Genomic DNA, 25,104 nt, shown 5'->3' on the forward strand with positions numbered 1-25,104 from the left:
AGAGGAGCCACCTTCAAAAGGCTAAAAGTGGAATATAGAGATTAACATGCCTCCTCCACAAGGATGACATGTAAAATAAACAAAACAAACAAAAAACCCTGGCTACAAGGTTAATTACCAGAGGCTGACAAGAATGATCTGAAAAAAATTGGAAAGTATCCCTACCTCCTGCCTGAGAACAGGCAAAGTAACTTTATAAATAGTAAAGCATGCTTGCACCAGAGTTAAAGGGTTGCAAAGGGATAAGGAGAAGAAAAATAAAACAGCAGCAGCCGCCGCCGCCGCCGCCGCCATCCCAAGGAGCATACCAAAAGGTTTGCTTTATTTTATTTTTATTTATTTTTTGGAGACAGCGTATTGCTCTGTTGCCTAGGTTGGAGTACAGCGGTGCCATCTCGATTCACTGCAACCTTCACCTCCTGAGTTCAAGCCATTCTCCTGCCTCAGCTTCCTGAGGAGCTGGGACTACAGGCATGTGCAGCTAATTTTTGTACTTTTATTAGAGATGGTGGTTCACCATGTTGGCCAGGCTGGTCACCGCAAACCCCTGACCTCAGGTGATCCGCAGGCCTTGACTTCCCAAAGTGCTGGGATTACAGGTGCAAGCCACCGTGCCCAGCTGGTTTGCTTTTAGTTCAGTCCCTCTCAAACTTTAGCATCACTCAGACATTAGCTTGTCCCATCTTGCACAAGTAGAGTTTCTTTAAGTTTCTGGAACCCATCCAGAGAGATTCTGCTTTCAGGAGTTTGGTGGTAGGATCTATGAATTTGCATTTCCCATTTCTAACAAACTCATAGATGATGCCACTGCTGCTGTTCTGTGAACCTGCCTGAAGCCACTTCCATCTAAACCCAACAATAGCTTCATGGTAACTATACTATATTAAGATACAGTTTTAAAGGGCTGGGCACGGTGGCTCATGCCTGTAATCCCAGCACTTTGGGAGGCTGAGGCAGGCGGATCACTTGAGGTCAGGAGTTCGAGACCAACCTGGCCAACATGGCGAAACTCCACCTGTACAAAATACAAAAATTAGCTGGGCATGGTGCCAGGTGCTTGTAGTCCCAGCTACTCTGGAGGCTGAGGCAGTAGAATCGCTTAAACCCAGGAGATGGAGGTTGCAGTGACCAGAGATTGTGCCACTGCACTCCAGCCTGAGCAACAGAGGGAGAGACTCCATTTCAACAAAAAAGAAAAGAAAGAAAAACATATATTTTAAAAGGAAGTAAACTCCAGCCCCATGGGATTTTAAATCAGCACCCCAAGGAACAGAGAACATACTAACTTAGCATGCAGGAACCATCAGTACACAATGATCTTGGTCTGAGACCCTATTCATAATTTTTTTTTTTTTTTTTTTTTTTTTTGAGATGGAGACTTGCTCTGTCACCCGGGCTGGAGTGCAGTGGCACAATCTCTGCTTACTGCAACCTCCACCTCCTGCGTTCAATCAATTCTCCTGCCTCAACTTCCCAAGTAGTTGGGATTACAGGCACATGCCACCACCCCCAGCTGATTTTTTGTACTCTACTTTAGTAGAGACTGGGTTTCACCATGCTGGCCAGGCTGGTCTCGAACTCCTGACCTCAGGTGATCCTCCTGCCTTAGCCTCCCAAAGTGCTCGGATTACAGGCATGACCCATGCATCCGGCCGCCTATTCATAATTCTATCCCCAGAAAAATGCACATGTACCAATTCCCAGTCTCTTGGCTGTTGGGAAGCATTGCTAATGAAATATGTAATGAAAACAAATTTGCTTTCACCTTGGTCAAAGGTGATCTAGCAAGCCACTGGAACCAAGCTGGCCTTATGGCAACAATGAGCAGAGCCTCCTTAACCATCTCAAGTCCCAAGCTGGCCCGTTTTCTGCTTTACCAACAGAAAAACTCTCATCACCCTATAGTCACCTAGTGATATACCAAGTCCAAACAAGGTTGCCTTCATTTAGAGAGCTGAAAGAACAAATGACTAATGCTGTTTGGTTGCTTGTGTTTTCTAAGAATGCTCAGTGTTAATCTGGTCACTCTTTCGCTCTGACATCCTTTCTTTACATTGACTCTGGAGCTATTCCTTGTTCCTACTCTGTGTACCCATGATATGTCTTAGTCCTTGAAAGGTGTAGAAAAGAGTCTTTTCTCTTTTTTGAGATGGAGTCTCACTCTGTTACCCAGGCTGGAGTGCAGTGGTGCAATCTTGGCTTTCCGCAACCTCTGCCTCCTGGGTTCAAGCAATTCTCTGCTTCAGCCTTGCAAGTAGCTGGGATTACAGGTGCCTGTCACCACAGCTGGCTAATTTTTGTATTTTTAGTAGAGATGGGGTTTCACCATCTTGGCCAGGCTGGTCTTGAACTCTTGACCTCATGATCCATCTGCCTTGGCCTCCCAAAGTGCTGGGATTATAGGTGTGAGCCACTGTGCCAGGCTGAAAAGAGTTCTAAAGGTAATCTCAGTCCCCAAGTGATGACACACTCAGCTGATATCCACAGGCACTGAGACTTTTTTGTATAAAGTCAGTGCATAATGTGAGTACCATGTGGATGGATTAGAGTAAAATGCAAGTCACAGAAGTTCAAGCCAGGATTGGATATTTTATATCAGTAGGAGCTTTTGGATAAATTGTTCAGTGAACATAGATCTTTAAATGACTACCCTTGGGTGGGGGTAAGAGCAGAAAGTAGTATCCTACCAACCACTCAGAAAACCAGGGAAGACTGTAGAACACACGGGGACCCTGGAAAATTTAACAGATGACTCAAAAAGCATACTTTACTCTCCGAGGAAATCCATATTTCCACCCCACAAATTAAAAAAAAAAAAAAAAGCCTTAACAATTGGGGCAGTTGCCTCTACAGGCAAGGATATCAAACAATCAAATATCCATCTGCCTACTTGGTGTGAACACTTATCTTTTTAAAAAAGGAAAAAGTATCTGTCTAGAGTGAAAAACAAATCCTTTTTTTTTTTTTTGAAACCGAGTCTCGCTGTGTTTCTCAGGCTGTAGTGCAGTGGCCAAATCTCTGCTCGCTACAACCTCTGCCTCCCAGTTCAAGCAATTCTCCTGCCTCAACCTCTCAAGTAGCTGGGATTATAGGTGCTCACCACCAAGTCTGGCTAATTTTTGTATTTTTAGTAGAGACGGGGTTTCACCATCTTGGCCAGGCTGGTTTTGAACTTCTGATCATGTGATCCTCCCGGCCTCCCAAAGTGCTGGGATTACAGGCGTGAGCCACTGCACCCGTCCAAAACAAGTCCATTTTCAGCAGAGACATTTGGAAATTCATCCAGTATGCTAGGCATAATTGTAAGGTGAATTATTCAATGTTGAGTGTGGTAAACAATAAAAATCACCACTGGATTTCGAATTGGTAAAATAGCTCTTTTTGAATGCACACATTAATTCTCTTGCCAAGTTGCTTGCAATTTTCCAGGAAAATTTGTCTTCTTTCAGGGAGGATTGAAACCCACGATCAGCCCAACACTACCACCTAGTGGTAAAATGAATTGATGGTGCGTCTCTTCACCTAAAACTTAAAATAGTAGTACCATTTTTTTTCTTCCGAAATTGCACAGGTGGATCCTGAGAGACAGTAACAATGTTAAGAAAATAATGGAAGAGAAACATTGAAAAGTTCAAATTTTAATTAAAATCTTTATTGAATAAAAATGTTTCAGACTAAGCCAGACTAAGAAAGCAGAATGTTTTACATCTCTAAAAATAATAAAGCTAAATCTCTATAAATGCAGCAGAAAGAAAAGCCTACAGCTTGAAACACCTCTCCCTCCCATACATACAATTTGGAATATCAATTATGTACAACAAATGTACTCAAGTTTATAATGTCCCAAACCTTAAGACTAGAAAATCATCCCAAGAAAAAGGCCTATAGTTGGTTTAATTTCACCCTGGGAATACTGTCTGAAATCAAAATCAATACATTTCAGAGCTAATAAGTATTTAAAAATTAGTGTCTCAAAAAGGGGACATCAGGAGTGAAACGCAGGGTTCAGAGGTCTGAGCTCAAGTGACGTAAGGCAATCCTCCTTTAAACTTCGGTTTGCTCTAACATGAAACACGGGGGATAGCGATCCCAAAGGTATTACTAAAGTATTGCAGCTTTCAGTAAATTATGAGAAGCACAGATATCACCAGTAAAGAAAGCAATCATTCAGAGTACAGTAAATTCATTGGCAGATACAAAAGCTTATTTGGGAGATGGTAGATCTCTCCAAGCACCAAAGAATGGAGGTTGGTTTTTTCAGTTGCCTCAAAAAGTGCTTTGAAAAGATGGCTGTGTTATACCTCAGGACGCAGAGTGGAGGGTATAGTTTAGAGAGCGGGACACAAAGTAATCAATTCCTCATATATGTCATAGCAAGAAAATTCATCTAAAAAAATTTAAAGACTAAATACTTAATCTGTTAACAGGTAAATACTAAAAAATTAAATTGGTATTTATTTAAAAATATACAAACTGTGCCCTTTATACTAAAGTGCATTCAGTCGTAATGTTTAGGCCCCAAAATTCCTTCTGTATGTTCTCTAATTCCAAAAGAGTGTTTAACAGTATACTAGTAATCATCTATCTACTTTAATATTGACTTTTGGGAATACAGTAGAATCTGGGCTATTATCATGTGGACTATTTCCCCAGTTATAAGCCTTACAGTGCTTCATCACTGCTAAAATGAAGAATTTAAGTAAAGTTATCTCTAGCATTTAGAAGTGGTTCACTTAACCTGCAGTAGGGGTAGGGTTTTTTGTTTGTTTTTTAGAAGGAATTCTTTTCCAAAGTTGCTTCCAAGTAAATTACATTTCATGCTGGGATACCCGCTGATGTGCATCACACTTTGACAAAGGGCAGTGGCTCGCTAACACTAACGTGAATTTAAGGCCCAGCACCATTGCAGTTTGTCACTCTTCATCCTCATCCTCATCGTAATACCGATTTCTCTTTATCTGCTCCTCCACAGAGAGCTCTTTGACCACTTCTCCCTCCCAGAATCCCACATCCTGGGATTTCTGATTCTGAGTAGTGAATTCTTTAGCGGAGGTGTTGTCTACAAAACTGGACCAATTTGGAGACTTGGGTTCTAGTGGAGATTGCTGTTTGAGGAAGCTGTTATCATCTTCATCGAAGTTGGCACCGTTTTCCACAAGATTCTCATTCTCCATCTCCAAACTATGACCTTCCTTACTTCTCTTCACTCTCTCGTCTCCTTTAGATTCCTTGTTTTGCCAGCTTGTTTTTCCCACACTCCCGTTCTTCTTGGAAGCCTTGGCATTTTCCACTTGTTTCTTTTCAGCAACTATTCCGCCTGCAAACTCTTCACTCTGCTCTGACATGCTCCAGCCTTTCCTGATAGGTGAAGGCAAAGGTTTTGGGCTCTTGACAGAGGTGCTTTGAAATGAAGCTGCTACAGTGAATGGGCGGCTTCTTTCCTTCAGTGAAGAAGATCGTCGTAGTTTCTTCAGATCCGGATCGACATCCTCAGGAATTTCAGGCTTGCTGATTTCATCCTCAGGAGGCCATTTGGGCTTTGACACTTTGATCCCTTCCTCCAAGGCACTTCCTGAACTTCCAAGTTCAGTTGGGGGTGGCCAGGCAATCCTCAGCTTCTTGGTTTCAGCAGGCTTGTCTTCCTTCTCCTGCGGAGAGGAGGCCTTGGCTTCCATACTTGCAGCCAGGACACCCACCTTAGCAATAGGGGCATCTTCTACTCCTGGGCTGTGAGCGGTCTCCCTTGCATTTGCCAGCTGGGCTGGTCTCTCCGAAATCTCTTCGTTTTCATTTTTGCTTGCCCACAGATCCTTGTGTGGTCTGTGCCCAAAGCCTTCATCATAGTTGCCTTTAGATTTAAATAGTTGATTGAAGTGAGGCTTACAATAGATACTTCCATGTAAAGATGCATATGTTCCTAGACTGTCGTTAAAAGAAAAAGAGCACTAAGTTAGCACATCTTTTTTTTTTTTTTCTTTTGAGATGGAGTCTTGCTCTGTCACCTAGGCTGGAGTGCAGTGGCATGATCTGCAACCTTCCTGCATAGGTATTACGTAAGCCAGTAGACTGATTACCTACTGATCAAAACTGCTCACAAAAAGGCAGATTACACATCTGTACACATGTGTCCTGAGCTGCTATTCCCTTCCTCATCTGGGAATCACTTGAGAAAAATGCTTGACCTCATCAGGTGTCAAAATAAGCTACACTGGTGATCTGCAACCTCTGCCTCCCGGGTTCAAGCAATTCTCCTACCTCAGCCTCCCAAGTCACAGGGACTACAGGCACACACCACCACACCCAGCTAATTTTTGTATTTTTAGTAGAGGTCGGGTTTCGCTGTGTTGGTCAGGCTGGTCTTGAACTACTGACCTCATAATCTGCCTGCCTTGGCCTCCCAAAATGCTGGGATTACAGGTATGAGCCACAGCGCCCAACCAGCAAATCCTCATATTCTGACTTACACCAGAAGGCTAAAATCTGGCAATTCCAGTATTTTTAGAAGACGCTAAGTAAAAAAAAAGATCTTTAAATGCATCTCAGTGACCAGGGCTTCCTTACCCTGAAATAGTCCACATGATAATAGCCCAGATTCTACTGTATTCCCAAAAGTCAATATTAAAGTAGATAGATGATTAGTAGTATACTGTTAAACACTATTTTGGAATTAGAGAACATACAGAAGAAATTTAGGGGCCTAAACATTACGACTGAATGCACTTTAGTATAAAGGGCACAGTTTGTATATTTTTAAATGAATACCAATTTAATTTTAAAACCCTTGTTTTAAAATTCCTAAAACAGGCCGGGCATGGTGGCTCAAGCCTGTATTCCCAGCACTTTGGGAGGCCGAGGCGGGTGGATCACGAGGTCAAGAGATCGAGACCATCCTGATCAACAAGGTGAAATCCCCTTCTCTACTAAAAATACAAAAAATTAGCTGGGCATGGTGGCATGTGTGCCTGTAATCCCAGCTACTCAGGAGGTTGAAACAGGAGAATTGCCTGAACCCAGGAGACGGAGGTTGCGGTGAGCTGAGATCGCACCATTGCACTCCAGCCTGGGTAACAAAAGCAAAACTCCGTCTCAAAAAAAAAAAAAAAAAAAAATTCCTAAAACAAATTTTAGCACATTTGTTTTCTTATGGTAACATATAGCATGCTCACTTTTAAGACTGAACCTTCAAAAGGCATTCTTCCACCTGTAATGTGCTCCCCATTTTCAAATGATTTTACTCTACTGTGAAATAATTCTAAGTTAAAGCTGTTAAAACTTTAAATTAGGCTGGGCTCAGTGGCTCACACCTGTAATCCCAACACTTTGGGAGGCCAGGGTGAGAGGATCTCTTGAACCCAGGAGTTTGAGACCAGCCTGGCCTCAATGAGACCTCATTTTACAAAAAATTAAAAAATGATCTGGGCATGGTGGCACGTGCCTGTAGTCCCAGCTACATGGGAAGCTGAAGAGCTGAAGTGGGAAAATGGCTTGAACCCAGGAGGCAGAGGTGAGAGTCAGCAGAGAGTGTGCCACTGTGATAGAGTGAGACTCTGACTCAAAAAAAAAGAAAGAAAGAAAAAGAAAAAAACATAAACAATAATAGAAACTTTAAATCATTCTGAGCCTTGAGAGGCATGTGGCTATGCAGCCTGGGTCACACGGCATGTAGCTGCAACTGTTTCTTTTCCCTGTAAATAATGAAGACCAAGGGGCACCAGAGATAAGACCCCCTCAGATCACTATCTCTCCTTTACAGAGTGATAATCTTCCTTGGAATGTCACAATCTGTAACTAATCAAATCACTGTTATATATGCACTGGTCTTATATGGAAAATACCACACTTTTGCTAAACTTTCTATGTAAGTGAAACTAACTTTCTCCACTTTGGAGTGCTGACGCTATTCATTTGGAGTCAGTGTTTCTAGGTAACCATCATCAAGTTTTTGTGCTTGAATTAACTCTATACTTAATGGTATACACACACACACACACACACACACTTTTTTTTTTTTTTTTTTGAGAGAGAGTCTTGCTCTGTTGCCCAGGCTGGAGTGCACTGGCAGAATCTCGACTCATTGCAACCTCTGCCTCCCAGGTTCAAGCAATTCTCCTGCCTCAGCTTCTTGAGTAGCTGGGATTACAGGAGTATGCCACCACACCTGGTTAATTTTTGTATTATTTTTATTATTATTTTGAGATGGAGTATTGCTCTTGTTGCCCCAGCTGGAATGCAATGGCGCAATCTCGGCTTACCGTAACCTCTGCCTCCTGTGTTCAAGTGATTCTCCTGCCTCAGCTTCCCAAGTAGCTGGGATTACAGACACGCACCACCATGCCTGGCTAATTTTGTATTTTTAGTAGAGACGAGGTTTCTCCATGTTGGTCAGGTGGGTCTCAAACTCCCGACCTCAGGTGATCCACCTGCCTCAGCTTCCCAAAGTGCTGGGATTACAGGCGTGAGCCATCATGCCTGGTAATTTTTGTAGTTTTTAATAGAGATGGGTTTTACTATGTTGGCCAGGCTGGTCTCGAACTCCTGGGCTCAAGTGATCTGGCCTTGGCCTCCAAGAGTGCTGGGATTACAGGCGTGAGCTACTGCACCCAGCTCCTTTTCTTTTGTATGTGTGTGTTGAGGTCTTGCTCTGTTACCCAGGCTGGAGTACAATGGTAAGATCATAGCTCACTGCAGCCTTGAACTCCAAGGCTTAAGTGATCCTCCAGCCTTAGCCTCAGCCTCCTGAAATTTTTCATAGAGGTAGGGTTCCCCTGCTGGGTGCCGTCCCAGCACCTTGGGAGGCTGAGGTGGGTGGATCGCTTGAGGTCAGGAGTTCAAGACCAGCCTGACCAACATGGTGAAACCCTGTCTCTACTAAAAAATACAAAAATTGGTCTGGGTGTGGTGGCTCATGCCTGTAATCCCAGCACCTTGGGAGGCTAAGGTGGGTAGACTGCCTGAGGTCAGGGGTTTCAGACCAGCCTGGCTAACATGATGAAACCTCATCTCTACTAAAAATACAAAAATTAGCTGGGCGTGGCTAATTTGTTTAATTAGCTGGGTGTAGCACACCTGTAGTCCTAGATATTCAGGAGGCTGAGGCAGGAGAATTGCTTGAACCTGGGAGGTAGAGGTTGCAGTGAGCTGAGATCATGCCACCACACTCCAGCCTGGGCAACAAAGCAAGAATCCGTCTCTGGAAAAAAAAAATTAGCTGGGTATAGTGCATGCCTGTAATCCCAGCACTCTTGGAGACTGAGGCATGAGAATCATTTGAATCTGGGAAATGGAGGTTGCAGTGGGCCAGGATGGCACTACTGCACTCCAGCCTGGGCAACAAAGCAAGACTTTATCTCACAAAGAAAAACCAGATGGGGTCTCTCTCTGTTACCCAGACTAGTCTTCAACTCCTGGCCTCAAGTGATCCTCACCTGGGCCTCCCAAAGTGCTAGAATTACAAGTTTGAGCCACCACACCTAGATGTAAGCTGTGATTAACAGAAGAATGGTGAGGAGTTGACAGGAGGTAGTCTTTCCCTAATGTCAGTCCTAGACAAGATTTTAGGAGATTTGGTGGTGTCTCTTGCAGGATGACAAATTTTATCTTTTTTTTTTTTTTTAAGTTTTTTCCCTTAAGTTACGAACTGTTCTGAAGAATGACAAATTTTAAAGGGGTTATAAAATGGCAACAGTTCCACAAAAGAAATAAGGTGCTTTGGAGAAAAAATTAACACAGTGGGCAGAAAAAGCACTAATGAGTGGAAGTTAACCAACGTATGCTTTGGCTCCATGTTTGTGGAGAAGCTGACTAGCTAAAGCTATCTAATAGCTAGAAATACCACGCAGATGCCAGAACATCTTTCAAGAGTATTTTAGGAGGGATGCTTGCTCGGGAAGGAAAGCTGGAGAAAGTGACATCTTGGTTACTTCCTTCTGTAAGACTACGATTAAAATGAGTTAATTTGGAATGTTTCCCCAATTTGTCACATTTATATTTGTACTTTGAGTTACTTGGAAGATATGATACGTAACAATTATTTTCTCAGAAATAAAGTGAGGCAACATAGAGAAAAAGACATGCTCTCCAGGGGCTATGATTATTGCCATTATTATCATTTATACAGTGCTTACGACAAGCAATGGCTTAAGCAAGTAACCTCTTGTGATTTCTTAACTTTGTGATTCTATGATACCAAGGGAAAACATTCTACCAAATTAGGTCACAGGGGGTTTTAACCTGCAACCCAACCCATATGATTTAAGCTTCAGTCCTAACATGCAAATTAACGTATCAATATACCAAGAAGTTCTGTAAAAGGAAGTTTCATACCATTATTTGGTATGAAAGACTTGTCACCAAATGTTCCTTTTTACTTTATTCAAAAGCCTTCAACAGAACATCATTAGCACAGTAGCTTTTAGTACTAGTGCTCTAAAAGCCAAAGACTCCTTCGAGAGCTGCAGTTACGCGTGATGGCTTGTTTTGGGCTGGCTTACCTGAGTTTGTTGTTGCAATAGGAGCAACGGAAGCAGCTGATGTGAAACACCTGCTGGTTGGCCAAGAGACGCTCCATCGGATAGACTGTCTTCTGACATTCCACGCAGGTCTCTTTTGCAGGTGCCTGAAACTTCTAGGAAAAGGCAAAGGACAACTTCAGCATGGGTAGTGATGAGTTAGTACTGTCTTGAGATGGGCCCTAGAATTTACTTAGCTGGTCAGTCAATTCTCACAGAACACTAAACCTGCTACAGTTCTATCAGCTGACTCTTCAAAGCCAAGAGGCTCTCTAGACATTCCCTTCCCAAACTGGCTGCTCTAAACGTAGTGGACACCAAGGATAGGTGGAAGTAGGTCTGGATTGCAAAGAAAGGCTTAGACGAGTCATGATCAGACCCACATAAAAAACGTTAGGAGAAGAAGATGGGGGAAGGGGTGGGGAGGGGGCAGGGATCAGGAGAAAACGTTATCACACACAGAAGAAAGAAGTTTGATTCAAGTGCCAAGTAAACCCAACACAGATCTCTAAATTTATTCAGGGATACATTTCAAGGAGAGGAAGAGCATTTATGTGGCTTTGGGAATTAGGAAAGACATTTCAGTAAAGCCCCTTTTATTTTCCTCTGCTTATAATCTTGATTTGTTCAATCAACTAGGCATAATATTTCAAACAAGTCAAAACTGACACACAAGTGGAATAATTTATAAGAGACAAACTATTTTATTAGGACACCAGAAGGAAGCATATCCCATTAAAGCTATAGGTTCTATAATATTTCTAAAAACCGATGGAGAGTAAAACTAACGCAATGGGAAATGCACTGGTTAATCTATCAATGACTGGGAATTCGTGAACTATTTGTAAAGTTGTAACAAACATGGGCATAGTGGTTCTACTTGATAAACTCCATCCTAAAGAATATAAAAGAGTTGGGATTCTAGCATTGGTAAAAGCCAGAACTCCAAAAATATTATAAACTTTTACATGATAAGAAAGTTACATTGGCTGGGCGCAGTGGCTCACACCTGTAATCCCAGCACTTTGGGAGGCCGAGGTGGGCGGAGCACCAGGTCTAGAGTTTGAGACCAGCATGGCCAACATGGCAAAAACTCTGTCTCTACTAAAAATACAAAAATTAGCCAGGCATGGTGGTGCACTCCTGTAATCCCAGCTACTCGGGAGGCTGAAGAATGAGAATCGCTTGAAACCAGGAGGTGGAGGTTGTAGTGAGCCAAGATTGTATCACTATACTCCAGCCTGTGTGACAGATCAAGACTCTGTCTCAAAAAAAAAAAAAAAAAAAAAAAGGAAATAGTTACATGGCTACTAAGAGGTGGGGAAGTGGGAATACAAAGTCCCTAGGTGTATGTGAGTCAACCCTTGACTTGCCCAACACAACCACCTCAACTAGTAGATGTAGGAGGCAGCTTAGGTGGCCCGGAAGCTCTCATCGGCAATAAGGAGGCCCTTTTGCTGCTACGATCAGTCTGGGCTCTCACCAGAAAACACATGATGGTATGTAATGCAAATTACTTAACCATCCAGGCCCAGGACCTGGATGGTTACGCCTAAAATGAACCAGGTTATGGGCAAAATACAATTTTGAGTAAAAAATCCCAAAACAGGCCCATAAAAATTCAGACTGCTGGTTCACTTGCCACATGATTCACTAGGAGGTAAAGCAAAAAATAGAAATTGTTTTCCAAGTAGATTTGGGCAGGAAATGAGAGCAGAAAATGTGCACAAAATGAAAATAAAGGAAGAAATCTATAAAAGGAAGTTTAATAAAATTAGTGGTAAACTCCCAAGTAGCGCCCAAGGGATTTGGGAAGGAAGGAGCAAAGCTGAGGGGAAGCGGCTAGTTACCAGAACTCTGCTTCAGTCTAGGGGCAGTGTCTTAAAAAGAAATATCTAAAGAATCAAAAGATCACAGGCTACAACCTAGTTTGCCAAGCATAAGGGAGGTATTTAAATATGACCAAATGTTACTGTAATGATTGCGGTTGCAAGTAATTAACACGTTATAGTATTTGGAGCTCAGAATTCTTTTTGTCTTATATGGACACTGCTAAATGGAGATATCTTTGCAAGGTTTTAATTAAGTTTTCTCTAAAAGGACTAAGTCTTTGTTCTAGGTAGGAGATATATTGGCCAGGCAAGGTGGCCCATGTGTGTAATCCCAGCACTCTGGGAGGCTGAGGCAGGTGGATCACTTGAGGTCAGGAGTTTGAGACCAGCCTGGCCAACATGGTGAAACCCCGTCTCTACAGAAAATGCAAAAATTAGCCGGGCACGGTGGCAGGTGCCTGTAATCCCAGCTACTCAAGAAGCTGAGGCACAAGAATCACTTGAACCCAGGAAGCAGAGATTGCTGTGAGCTGAGATCTCACCACTGCCCTCCAGCCTTGGAGACAGGTCGAGACTGTCCCAAAAACAACAACAACAACAAAAGAAGAGAGATTAAAAAGCAGAAATAAATTTTAAAAAGCAGAAAGCAGAATAAATTTTTGGTGTAAGAATATAATGGAAGCTATGGGAGAGAGCCTGTACAAGTCACAATACATAATGTAAAAGTAGTACAAATGTATTTATTAGATTAAAAGTCATTTTCAGTTGCAGAAAGAGAATTCTGGGTTTTTTTTTTTTTTGAGACAGAGTCTTGTGCTGTCACCCAGGCTGGAGTGCAGTGGCAGAACCTTGGCTCATGCAACTTCCGCCTCCTGGGTTCAAGCGATTCTCCTGCCTCAGCCTCCCAAGTAACTGAGACTACAGGAGCGTGCCACCGCACCTGGTTAATTTTTGTATTTTTATCAGAGATGGGGTTTCACCATGTTGGTCAGGCTGGTCTCGAACCCCTAACCTTGTGATCCACCTGCCTTGGCCTGGTATTACAGGTGTGAGCCACCATGCCTGGCCAGGAATTCTGTATTTTCAACACTTGAAATAGATGTAGGAGAGTAAGTGCTCATTCTGATTGGTAAAGACACAGCAGGAGACAGAAACTTCCCATGGGAAAAAAGGAGACGGATACTGTTCTGCTAAAGGGGAATTGAGGGAGGCAGACCACGCCTCCACCACAAACACACCGAGGGGAGGCACACACTGTGGGAGGGGAAGCCGCCCAGGGAACAGAAGGAAAGGAGAACCTGTGAGAAAGCTGAGAGTTGAGCTCACATTAGGAGGAAAGTGGAAGGCAGGAGCAGAAATTAGGTACCGGGAGCAGGAGGCAGAAGCTGGAAGAGACAAACAGGAACCTTCAGTAAATACACAGCATTTGGCGCGCCCTGGAGTGCTTTACTGCAGCTGAGCTGAAACTCAGAGACTCAGATCCAAGAATAAGACCACATTTTTTTTTTCTTTCATTTTTAAGTAACTCTGTTAATTGTGGCAGAATCAGCCTCACTCATATCTACCTGAGGCTGGAACATATCCCAGCTCAGGAGAGCGAGCTTTTATGAGCCTTCACCCACACGAGGAGTGTCTCATTAACAATTCTTTAGTGTCTTACTACCTCCCACACCTGACCCACATCAGCTCTCTCTTTAATAGAGCCTTCACCCACACTGAGAGAACAGTCTGTCCTCCTCCTTAACATCAAGTTAATAGATTGCTAGCTCACACAATTGACTAGCCTCAAGCTTCCAACTAGCCAGACCTAGCAGAGTCCCATTCTTCCTCTTCATTTCTTGTATCAACCCTTTTCAATATTATTTAAGGTTTATGCAGCAGCAGCTGCCGAAGGGCCCCTTCTAGTTTCATAAAGACAAGAGGGTCCCAACGTGGTAAAATGCCAAGTCACAGCGGCTGCGGCTATGCCTCCCCTTTATTTTCTCTGTCCTGGGCTCTCAGCCACTTTTCTGTAATTGCCCCCATGTCTATTCAGACAACAGGAAGCATAGTCAGTGCCCAAAAATCTCTACCATTATCACAGGCCTGGCATACATCCTGTCCATGCCTTCAGGGTATGCTCAGACTTGGCATAGCCACATTTAAAACACTGCCAATATGACAATGTTAGACATTTTTTATCTTTACAATATATTTTTTCAGTTAGATTTTTTTTTCATTCCCCTTCTCCCACCATTTTGCCCCTACCAAGTAGAACGTTTAAACACCAGATGTCTTATCAAAGTTCGCACAGTAACAGAATTAGAATTAAAACTAGGAGAAGCCGGGCACAGTGGCTCATGCCTATAATCCCAGCACTTTGGGGGGCCGAGGTGGGTGGATCACCTGAGGTCAGGAGTTCAAGACCAGGCTGGCCAACGTGGTGAAACCCCATCTCTACTAAAAATACAAAAAAAAATTATCCAGGTGTGGTGGTGCACGCCTGTAACCCCAGCTACTCGGGAGGCTGAGGCAGAATTGCTTGAACCTGGGAGGCAGAGGTTGCAGTGAGCAGAGATCATGCCACTGCACTCCAGCCTGGGCAACCGAGTGAGACTCCATCTCAAAAAATAATAATAATAATAAAAACTGTAGAAGAGCCTATTGAGTGACTCATCTTTGAGAGAAATTACCATGCTAACTGGTGGTTTGACTACTGCATACCAAGGTGTTCTTCAGCAAAGTCTTTAAACAATGCCTGTTGCACAGATTACTCCTCATAAAGGAAATAGTGTCCAGAGCATAGATAACCCCTCATAAAGATGCTTCTCTGGCCAGGCGGGGCACAGTGGCTCACACCTGTAATTCCAGCACTTTGGGAGGCCACGGCGGGCAGATCACGATGTCAGGAGTTCAAAACCAGCCTGACCAACATGATGAACCCCATCTCTACTAAAAATACAAAATTAGCCAGGCATGGTGGTTTGTGCCTATAATCTCAGCTACTCAGGAGACCAAAGCAGGAGAATCGCTTGAACCCGGGAAGCCGAGGTTGTAGTGAGCTGAGATGGCAACCATTGTACTCCAGCCTGGGTGACAGAGAGAGACTCCGTCTCAAAATCAATCAATCAATAAAAATACAAAAATTAGCTGGGCGTGGTGGTGCACACCTGTAATCCTAGCTACTCAGGAGGCTGAGGCAAAATTGCTCCAACCCAGGAGACAGAGGTTGCAGTGAGCCAAGATCACACCACTGCACTCCAGCCTGGGTGACAGAGTGAGACTCTGTCTCAGAAACAAACAAAAACAAATTAAAAAACAATGCTGCCGGGCGCGGTGGCTCAAGCCTGTAATCCCAGCACTTTGGGAGGCCGAGGCGGGTGGATCACGAGGTTGAGAGATCGAGACCATCCTGGTCAACATGGTGAAACCCCGTCTCTACTAAAAATACAAAAAATTAGTTGGGCATGGTGGCGCGTGCCTGTAGTCTCAGCTACTCAGGAGGCTGAGGCAGGAGAATTGCCTGAACCCAGGAGGCGGAGGTTGCGGTGAGCCGAGATCGCGCCATTGCACTCCAGCCTGGGTAACAAGAGCGAAACTCCGTCTCAAAAAAAAAAAAAAAAAAAAACAATGCTTACCTAATCGCTCCAGTAGTAAGTTTTACAAGAAAGTCAGGCATGACCAGCTGCACGTTTTAACCTAAAAGCTTGCTATATAAAGGATCTTTTCTGGAAGGAGGTACAGGGATCCACTGTCTCATGGCCACCTAGACATCACTTTTGTTCATAAGCTCCTATTAAATGTTTCTTTCTGAGAAACTGGACTTGTCAGCCTCCTTCTTTGGCTTCTCAGCTCCCTTAGCCTTTGTGGGTAGGTCTGCATAGACCTGCTCACAGCACAAACTCAGAACTCCTGTACTCACAAACCCAAGTGCATTTTCTAAATTGTTCTGGAATGTTACATTTCCACAACCAAGGGAAACTCTTTGGGCAGGAGAGCAGATGATAACTCAAGTGAAAATAATCCTGCTACAGCAGTTTGAACAAACTATGGTCTTCCCTTTGTTTCAAATAAAAATGTGTAGATAATATCTTCAGGATATTCTAGAATGAATGAGGTAATCTATAAATAATTGATGTTCATAAACGCTGTCTTTCCCATTTAAGGGATATTACAGAACCCCTGTTGATTACCATCTACTTAAAGCTATTTTTCTAACAAATCTGCATGGCTTCATTTATGTTCTTTCACCCTCTGGTCTCATATTTTTTAGTCTAATAAAGGCCCCAGTTGTGGTGTGTGTGGGAGGGAAGGGGAGCAGCTGACAGCAGACGTTGATGTTAACTAGCCTTTAGACATAGTGAAAGATGAAAATTCTGTATTGATGTCAAGCCTCTATTCCTCAGAATACCACAAAATGCCTTTCATTCCTTCTTCCAATTTGTGTAAAATATCTAAGTAATGAAACTGAAATTCTTCACCACACAGCAAATGGTTGGGCCAGCCCTGTGCAGCCTTAATTAACCCTTCCTCTGGCTTCCTGTGAAACTCTTTGTGAAAGTATTTTGGGGAATATTCTTATCTCCCCCCTCCCACCCCCACTCCAAGACAGAGTTTCGCTCTTGTTGCCCAGCCTGGGGTGCAATGGCGCAATCTCGGCTCACTGCAACCTTCGGGTTCAGGTGATTCTCCCACCTCAGCCTCCTGAGTAGCTGGGATTACAGGTGTGCACCACCACACCCGGCTAATTTTTTTGCATTTTTAGTAAAGGTGGGGTTTCACCATGTTGGTCAGGCTGGTCTCAAATTCCTGACCTCAGGTGATCCAACCAACCCGGCCTCCCAAAGTGCTGGGATTACAGGCGAGAGCCACCATGCCCAGCAGAATATTCATATCTTAAATAGACTGCTCTACACAGAGAGGAAAGGACAGTCCTCTGAAAAAGCAGTAATAGTGAGTGCGAAAAGATTCTAGATGCTCTTCTAGCATAACTCTGACAGCTTTGCAAACCCGCATAAATCCTCCCACTGTGTCTCCAAGGGGAGGGACAGCTGGCGGGGCACCGAGAGGGGCAGTGTAGTGCGTGTCCTCTCACATAGGCTGCCGTGTTTTCTCTCAACACCCGTCAGCAGAACCGGAGGCTGGGAGGAGGCTGTCCCCAACATAGTGAGGGCAGACGGTTATTCCCTAGGGCCAGTCACATCTCCTTCCCTCTTCCTCCCCTGTCCTCTCCTCTGGGAACATTTAGGGGATGATTTCTTTCAAATGGAAGGACATAAAGCTTAAGAGATCTCTGAGTCTTTTGAGGTAAAAGAGGCCTGATATTTCTCACAGGGTCCACTAATCTCTGCTCTCAGAACAACACCCTTTTTGAGAATGCTCCTGTAACTTCACTGGTACCAAGTCTTACCAACTAAGCTCTGGGGCCAGTGTTCAAAGTGTACACCGAATTCTTAAAGGCCTCCATCATTTCTTTTTACTTTATGAAGATACGATTTGAAATGAATTGAGTCTCTACCTTAGATGTCCTCTTTTTCATTAACAGACAGGCACTAAGAAACAATTTTTTCCAGGATGTGTGGGATCCAAAAATCTATTCTGAGTGAACAAGTTTATTCTTAGCTGTATGTAATTTCCCAAAGTGGAGAAACAACTTCTGTTCATCGTCTGCAGCCATGAGACCAGTTCTGCCAGCAGGTCTTTCTATAAACATTTACTAAAGTATCTGTGTATTTGCCTGCAGACTGCAAAGGGGAACTCTGGGGAAGAGCAAATAAATTGCCCTTAAATAAAAGTGGAGACATAACTGGGTTCCACCAGGCTTTGAACACCATGACCACCTGAGCTCTGGACCACAGGCAAACAGCCAGGCCAGTTGACTCTGGTCAGTACACAATGCTCAAAACCTGAGGTATGTGTCTATGCAGGCAGGGCGGTCTGCATTCTACTGCTGAGTGACCAGTGCCAGAGAAGTAGGCATGGGTCTGAGGCAGATACAGAGAGAGCTTTATCTCCATTTCCTCTCCCTGGTGCCAAAGAAGACCTAAGTGAGGTATGCCCCTTCACACATCATTCATCCCCTCAGACCATGGAACTTGAAGCAGGAGGGATCCCACCCAGTACCAGGAAGTCTGGCCGAGCAGTTGAAGGAGGGATGCAAGGCTGCATTGAGAATTCAAATAGTCACAAGACAGATTTTAGTTCTTAGATTTCCCCAGGTGCTGGGTTACACAGAATCCATCACCGGGTTAGATTTGCTAGCCGTTCTTGATCCACAACCACCACCCGAGCACTCAGATCTAGGCAGCATTGCTGTCAGAGAGGAAAGTAGCCCTATGGCATCTGCGACTCTGTGAGACTCCAGATATTGACAAAGAAAATGCTGATGGCAGCACCAGCAGACCTTCAAGGCCAGAACAGAGCCGCGTGGAGCACATGTGCAGATTCAATCACCACGATCCCGCCCTCTCTTCTTGGGCTTGCTTTCTCTTTCTGCTTTACCTTTTGTTCCTTTCCAATAAACCTGACTCTTCTCATAAATCTCTGCCTCCTTTAAAATGTTCATATTTATCTTTTTCACCTCGCTGACCTTTGAAATCCACCCTTTAAGTGCTAGATTCTCCCCTTTCCTCCTTTTGTCCCAAACTCTCCCTGATGTCCATGCTCTGTGTGTAATAAAACTTTCATCTGTGGATCAATCACACACACAGTTAGACGTAGAAGCACGGCAGATTTAAATGTGAGTTGGGGCAGCACAAACCACCTTAAAACTCATTCTATTTATTGTGTTTCTCTCAAATGCTAAAACTTCTGAAACACAACCCAGCTACTTAAGAGAGCACCAGAGGAGAAAGACACTAAAGAAGTGTGGATCACTGAAGTGGGTGAAGTAGCCCTCACTAGCAAGCTATTCAATGAAAACAAGTCAGCTAACAAGCCTAAAATAAGTTTTGGCATTTTTAATAAACATTTTTTGGCTTATTTTTACGGGGATACATGTATGCCCAGAGAAAAGGACAAGATGACTTTTAAAACTTAGATAATAAAAGCAGACCATAGATTGAGGAGCCTAGTAGAATTTTTTTGGCAAACATTCTGTTCAATTCTTTTTTTTTTTTGGAGACAGAATCTTTGCTCTGTCACCCAGGCTGGAGTGCAGTGGTGCAATCTTGGCTCACTGCAACCTCCGCCTTCCAGGTTCAAGCAATTCTCCTGCCTCAGCCTCCCAAGTAGCTGGGATTACAGGCACATACCACTGTGCCCAGCTAATTTTTGTATATTTAGAGACAGGGTTTCACCATATTGACCACGCTGGTCTTGAACGCCTGACCTCATGATCTGCCCACCTCGGCCTCCCAAAGTGCTGGGATTACAGATGTGAGCCACCATGCCCAGCCTCAATTCTTAGTCTCTAATATTCTACCCTGAGTATAAGTGTTGCTTGAATGTCAATTTTTTTTTTTTTTAACAGAAAATCAGCGCGACATCCCATTTGGCCAGGCACGGTGGCTCACACCTATAACTCCAGCACTTTGGGAGGCCGAGGCAGGCGGATCACGAGGTCAGGAGTTCAAGACCAGACTGGCCAACATAGTGAAACCTCGTCTCTATTAAAAAAAAGAAAAAGAAAAGAAAATCGGCTGGCTAGCCCACATTCCAGTGGACACATTCTTTTGCTAAAAATGTTAATGACATTGTTGTAAACACCAGGTCATTTAAAAAAAAAAAAAAAAGGGACAACAGGGCCAGGTGGGTTTGGTGGCTCATGCCTGTAATCTTAGCATTTTGGGAGGCCAAGGTGGTAGGATTACTTGAGGCCAGGAGTTCAAAATCAGCTCGGGCAACATAGTGAGATCCCATCCCTACAAAAATGTAAAAAAACTTATTAGCTGGTATGGTGGCATGTGCCTATAGTCCCGGCTACTTGGGAGGATGGCTTGAGCCCAGGAAACAGAAGGTGCAGTGAGCTGTGATCACACCACTGCACTCCAGCCTGAGAAAGTGAGATCCTGTCTCAAAAAAAAAAAAAGCTAATCACCAATCAGGTTAAGGTCAAGCTCCACAGACCAGGAAGCCACTATCTTTAAGGTGAAATTGCATAACTTGTCCAATATGCTGATTTTAGTTAAACACATTTTTCCTGGCTGGGCACAATGGCTCATGCCTATAACTCCATCCCAGCACTTTGGGAGGCCAAGGCAGGCAGATCACCCAAGCCCTGGAGTTTGAGACCAGCCTGGGAAACATGGCAAAACCACATCTCTACCAAAAAAAAAAAAAAAAAAGAAGCCACACATGGTAGCATGTGCGGATAGTCCTATCTACTCAAGAGGCTGAAACAGGAAGAGTGCATGAGCCTGTGAGGTCGAGGCTGCAGTGAGCCATGATCATACCATCATACCACCAATACTCCAGCCTGGACAACAGAGCAAGATCCTGTCTCAAAAAAAAAAAAAGGCTGGGTGTGGGTGTAGTGGCTCACACCTGTAATCCCAGCACTTTGGAAGGCCAAGGCAGGAGAAGTTCAAGACCAGCCTGGCCAATATAATGAGACCCTGTCTCTACTAAAAAACATTTAAAAAATTAGCCAGGTGTGGTGGTGCCTGTCTGTAATGCCAGCTACTTGTGAGGCTGAGGCAGGAGAATTGCTTGAACCCGGCAGGTGGAGGTTGCAGTGAGCTGAGATTGTGCCACTGCACTCCAGCCTGGGTGACAGAGTAAGACTCTGTCTCAATAAATTTTTTTAAAAATTAGAAATTAAAATTTAAAAAACACATTATTTTATTTAACTTAAGGTTTTCTTAAAACATTCATGAGTTTTCCAGATTTCAAACTGAGAGTCATTAGTGAGCCTTCTCCCTCCTGGGCCAAATACCCGAGCAGAGGCAACAAGATTTCCAGGGAAAGTGATTGGCTTCAGTGTGCTCTTCTGTGGCATTATCATCCCCAGAAAAGCAAAACCAGCTTATAATCAATATCATCATCATAAAAGGTGCAATTAGCTCTACCAGTAGTTCAATGTCCAAAGGCTCAGAGAGAAACTGCCATCATACCTTCACTGCTTTGGGAGGAGAACTTTCAGAAAGACTGGAGGCTCTGGCATCTGGACTTAGTGGCTTGGGATGGACAGGCTGTTGAACCTCACTCTTAACCTGGAAGTTACCTGCTTGAGTTACAAAAGGAATACATTTTATATATATTTTCATTGAAGTCTTGGAAAGTGTTCCAAGGGAAGTCTTGGAAAGTGTTCTTCTAAAAAGCAAAGTTTGGTCACTTTCACTGATGACAGATCCTTCCAACACCAGGGAAAACACTGCTTTTCTGTTGAAGCATATTTGAACACTAGCAACTACAGCTCAGGTTTTCTCTGGTCCTCTCACAAATCAGGTTCTCAGTGAGGCTTTCTTACCCCCTGCCACATGGAGCAGAAATCCAAACCACTCTGCATAAAGAACTTTCTTCCTTGTACCATCTGTCAGTTTTAAAGGCCGTTTATAGACTTGGATGTCTTTTTTGGTCATTAACATTCCTAATAACTTCTTCTGAAGTGTTTAAACAGAAGTTAGAAATTTGAGGGCAGAAATTTTGTACTGTGTGTGTGTGTGTGCGCGCGCATGTGTGTGCATTCGTGTGCGCACATTTGTGTATATATGTAACCTGACACTGTGTTTTTGGTCAGCTCTATAGCAGATGTCCATGGATGAAGATTATGGAAAAGGGCTCCATGAAGTTTTCTTCATAATCATTGAAGTGCCAACTGTATGAGTTACTTTCCTGCCAACATGAAGAGGTGAGTCAACAAAGTACTAAAATATTAAGGCTTATTTTTCAAAAAAATGTTTCATAAACCTAGTCAAAACTCAGAAACATTTCTAGTCCAAGAAAAATATTGCAAAAAAGGAATGTTTCTGGATTCAGACAGGAGTTTTTCTCTGAAATTTTAAGGTAGGGTTTACTAGAAATCTGTTTAACTCATACTTCTATTATAGTTGTGGGGTTTTCAGTGTCCAGTAAACTAATTAGCCTGGGGAGAAGCTAAAAATCCACATATTTATATTTTTCTTTTTTGTCTTGTGACCTATAAGAAATCCATATCCATATATACATATACATATATATATATATATATATATATATATATATATATATATTTTTTTTTTTTTTCCCCAGATGAAGTCTCACTTTGTCACCCAGGCTAGAGTACAGTGGCATGATCTTGGCTCACTGAAACCTCTGCCTCCTGGGCTCAAGTGATCATCCTGCCTCAGTCTCACAAGTAGTTGGGACCGCAGATGCACATCATCATGCCCAGCTAAGTTTTTGTACTTTTAGTAGAGATAGGGTTTCACCATGTTGCCCAAGTTAGTTTTCAACTCCTGAGCTCAAGTGAACCGCCTGCCTCAGCCTCCCAAAGTACTGGGATTACAGGCATGAGCCATACTGCCTAGTGCATGCGCGCACACACACAAACACACACACACACACACACACACACAGTCTTAAAACTCCTGACCTGGTGATTCACCCACCTCCCAAAGTGCTGGGATTACAGGCGTAGCCACCACACCCGGCCCAGTCAAATATATTTTTAAATGGGCTGAGCACAGTGGCTCACATCCGTAATCTCAACACTTTGAGGGTGAGGTGAGAGGATTGCTTGAGTCCAGGAGTTGGAGATCAGCCTAAGCAACATAGTGAGACCTTGTCTCTACAAAAATATTAAAAAGTTAGCTGGGTGGTGGTATGTGCCTGTAGTCCTAGCCATTTGGGAGGCTGAGGTGGGAGGACTGCTTGAGCCCAGGAGTTTGAGGTTGCAGTGAGCTATGATTACTACTACACTCCAGCCTGGGCAACAGAATGAGACACCCTGTCTCTAAAAAATAAAAATAAAAAGATATACTGAAAATCAGAATCAGAAGTGGACATAGTCAAGTAAAAAAAACACACACACACACAAACATTTTTGCCTTTGGGAAAAGGGAGCCTCAAAATGACTCCAAAATAGGATGAAAGGTGACAAAATTCACTGTCAGCAGGAAAATCCCTAGAACCTGGCTAGGAGGTGGACTATAGTATACATTTAGATAAACAGGGAAAATACATATCCTTAACAGATTACTCATATACTTATTCATTAAAGAATAGGTATTTATGAATAAAATTCTAAATGAATAAAATCCTTATTGGCCAAACTTCTATTAAAATGAAACTTCAGGCCGGGCACAGTGGCTCACGCCTGTAATCCCAGCACTTTGGGAGGCTGAGTTGGGTGGATCATGAGGTCAGGAGTTCAAGACCAGCCTAACCAACACAGTGAAACCCTGCCTCTGCTAAAAATACAAAATTAGCTGGGCACAGTGGCACACGCCTGCTGTCTCAACTACTTAGGAAGCTGAGGCAGGAGAATCACTTGAACCCAGGAGGCAGAGGTTGGAGTGAGCTGAGATCGTGCCACTGCTCTCCAGCCTGGGTGACAGAGACTCCATCTCAAAAATAAATAAATAAATAAAATAAAATGAAACTTCAAAATTAGTTTATACAGCTTTAACTCTGAAAGGGTTTGGTGCAAAAGGTAGAACAAGTTCAATGAGAAAAGCATTAAAAATACTCAGTTTGTCCCAAGTTAACAATATTTAATTGAATTTAACTTCTCCCTAAGCCATAAAGTATGTAAAGGATATTCAAGCATCAGCCCTTAAATGCAAGTGGAGGACTTAGTATGTTATTTTCTCAGCACTGACAGTAATGGGAACACCCCAGAACCAAATACAGACAGAAAACAAGAACCTCAACCTCCAGGTCTAAGAAAGAATGCTTACGGAAGTCATCTTCAGCAGGGGTGGAACGGACTGCCGGGCTATTCTCAGTTGCAGAAATCTACAAAAAAAAGGGAGGGGGAGTGAGGTGGGGTGGGGGAATTAAGACTCATATTAAAAATAAAAGAGCAAACTGCTGTTAATGCAATAAAAACCTGCTGACTCCAGTCAGTCACTGGCTGCCTGGGGGAAATAACGGGCACCAGAACAGCTGAGCATTTAAACAAGAGGCAGCAAAATGTCTTTTATGAGGATATTAACATGCCTCTCAATTACAGAGTAACGCGAGAAACAGACTGCACTCAACTGCCAAAAGTGTGCATCATCTCCCTTTATAAAAGAACTTCTAAACCATATTTTTCCACTCTCCAAAAACAAAGCAAAACAAAGCCCTCTATCAAGGAGAGCAAAGCTCCTCACCATATAACCATAACTCACTCCAAGAAAAGATAAAATATTTAAATATACGAACTATTCTTATTTTTAAATTTTCCTAGTTCTTATTTCCCAACCAAATACATCCTGCTGAAACAAGCTTGCCCATATAGAAGACCTTTTCATAGTTATAAAATAAATTTACCTATAACTAACCTCAGTATTATCTTCAAGGACAGTTTCCCTATTAATCCTAGTCTCAAAATGGCAATGTTTAACAAGATGGCAGATCTTATGTATAGGTGTATTTATCTTTTTTCCCAAAAGCCATCAAATTTAAATAAAAGAACTCTCTATTAGAGCTCTCCTTCCTTTCCACAGGCCCTCATGCGTTCCTGGTGTCATACCCCACATCCAAAATCATGAAGAGTCAACAGGTGACCCAATGTGTACTCTTCACATAATTTCCTTTTATTCAGATGCCATGGATTTTATTGGCAATGCTGAGTATTCATATCAGGATGTCTGACAAACTGAATAGATTTACAATGAAGATTAAGTTGCTGGCTGACTGCACCTGAATTTCAGCATAGT

The 25,104-nt window shown here is 43.1% G+C and overlaps 1 protein-coding gene across 6 annotated transcripts in view; it reads right to left on the reverse strand.

Moving 5' to 3' along the window:
- Window positions 1-3,630: 3,630 nt before the first annotated feature.
- Window positions 3,631-25,104, reverse strand: part of LIMA1 (LIM domain and actin binding 1) — a 112,578-nt gene continuing 91,104 nt past the window's right edge. For 3 of the 6 annotated variants that reach the window (XM_074402624.1, XM_010349803.3, XM_074402625.1), the window contains 4 exons: window positions 24,139-24,196; window positions 21,373-21,485; window positions 10,491-10,624; window positions 3,631-5,922 (listed from right to left, as the gene is read on the reverse strand). In XM_074402624.1, coding sequence (XP_074258725.1) covers window positions 4,914-5,922; window positions 10,491-10,624; window positions 21,373-21,485; window positions 24,139-24,196 — 1,314 coding nt within the window. In that variant the 3' untranslated portion in view covers window positions 3,631-4,913. Of the gene's footprint in view, window positions 5,923-10,490; window positions 10,625-13,666; window positions 13,726-21,372; window positions 21,486-24,138; window positions 24,197-25,104 lie in introns of all 6 variants that reach the window. The other 3 variants (XM_003939161.4, XM_074402626.1, XM_074402627.1) reach the window with 2 other exon arrangements.

This window comes from Saimiri boliviensis, chromosome 7, assembly GCF_048565385.1.
Source record: "Saimiri boliviensis isolate mSaiBol1 chromosome 7, mSaiBol1.pri, whole genome shotgun sequence".
Lineage (NCBI taxonomy): Eukaryota > Metazoa > Chordata > Mammalia > Primates > Cebidae > Saimiri > Saimiri boliviensis.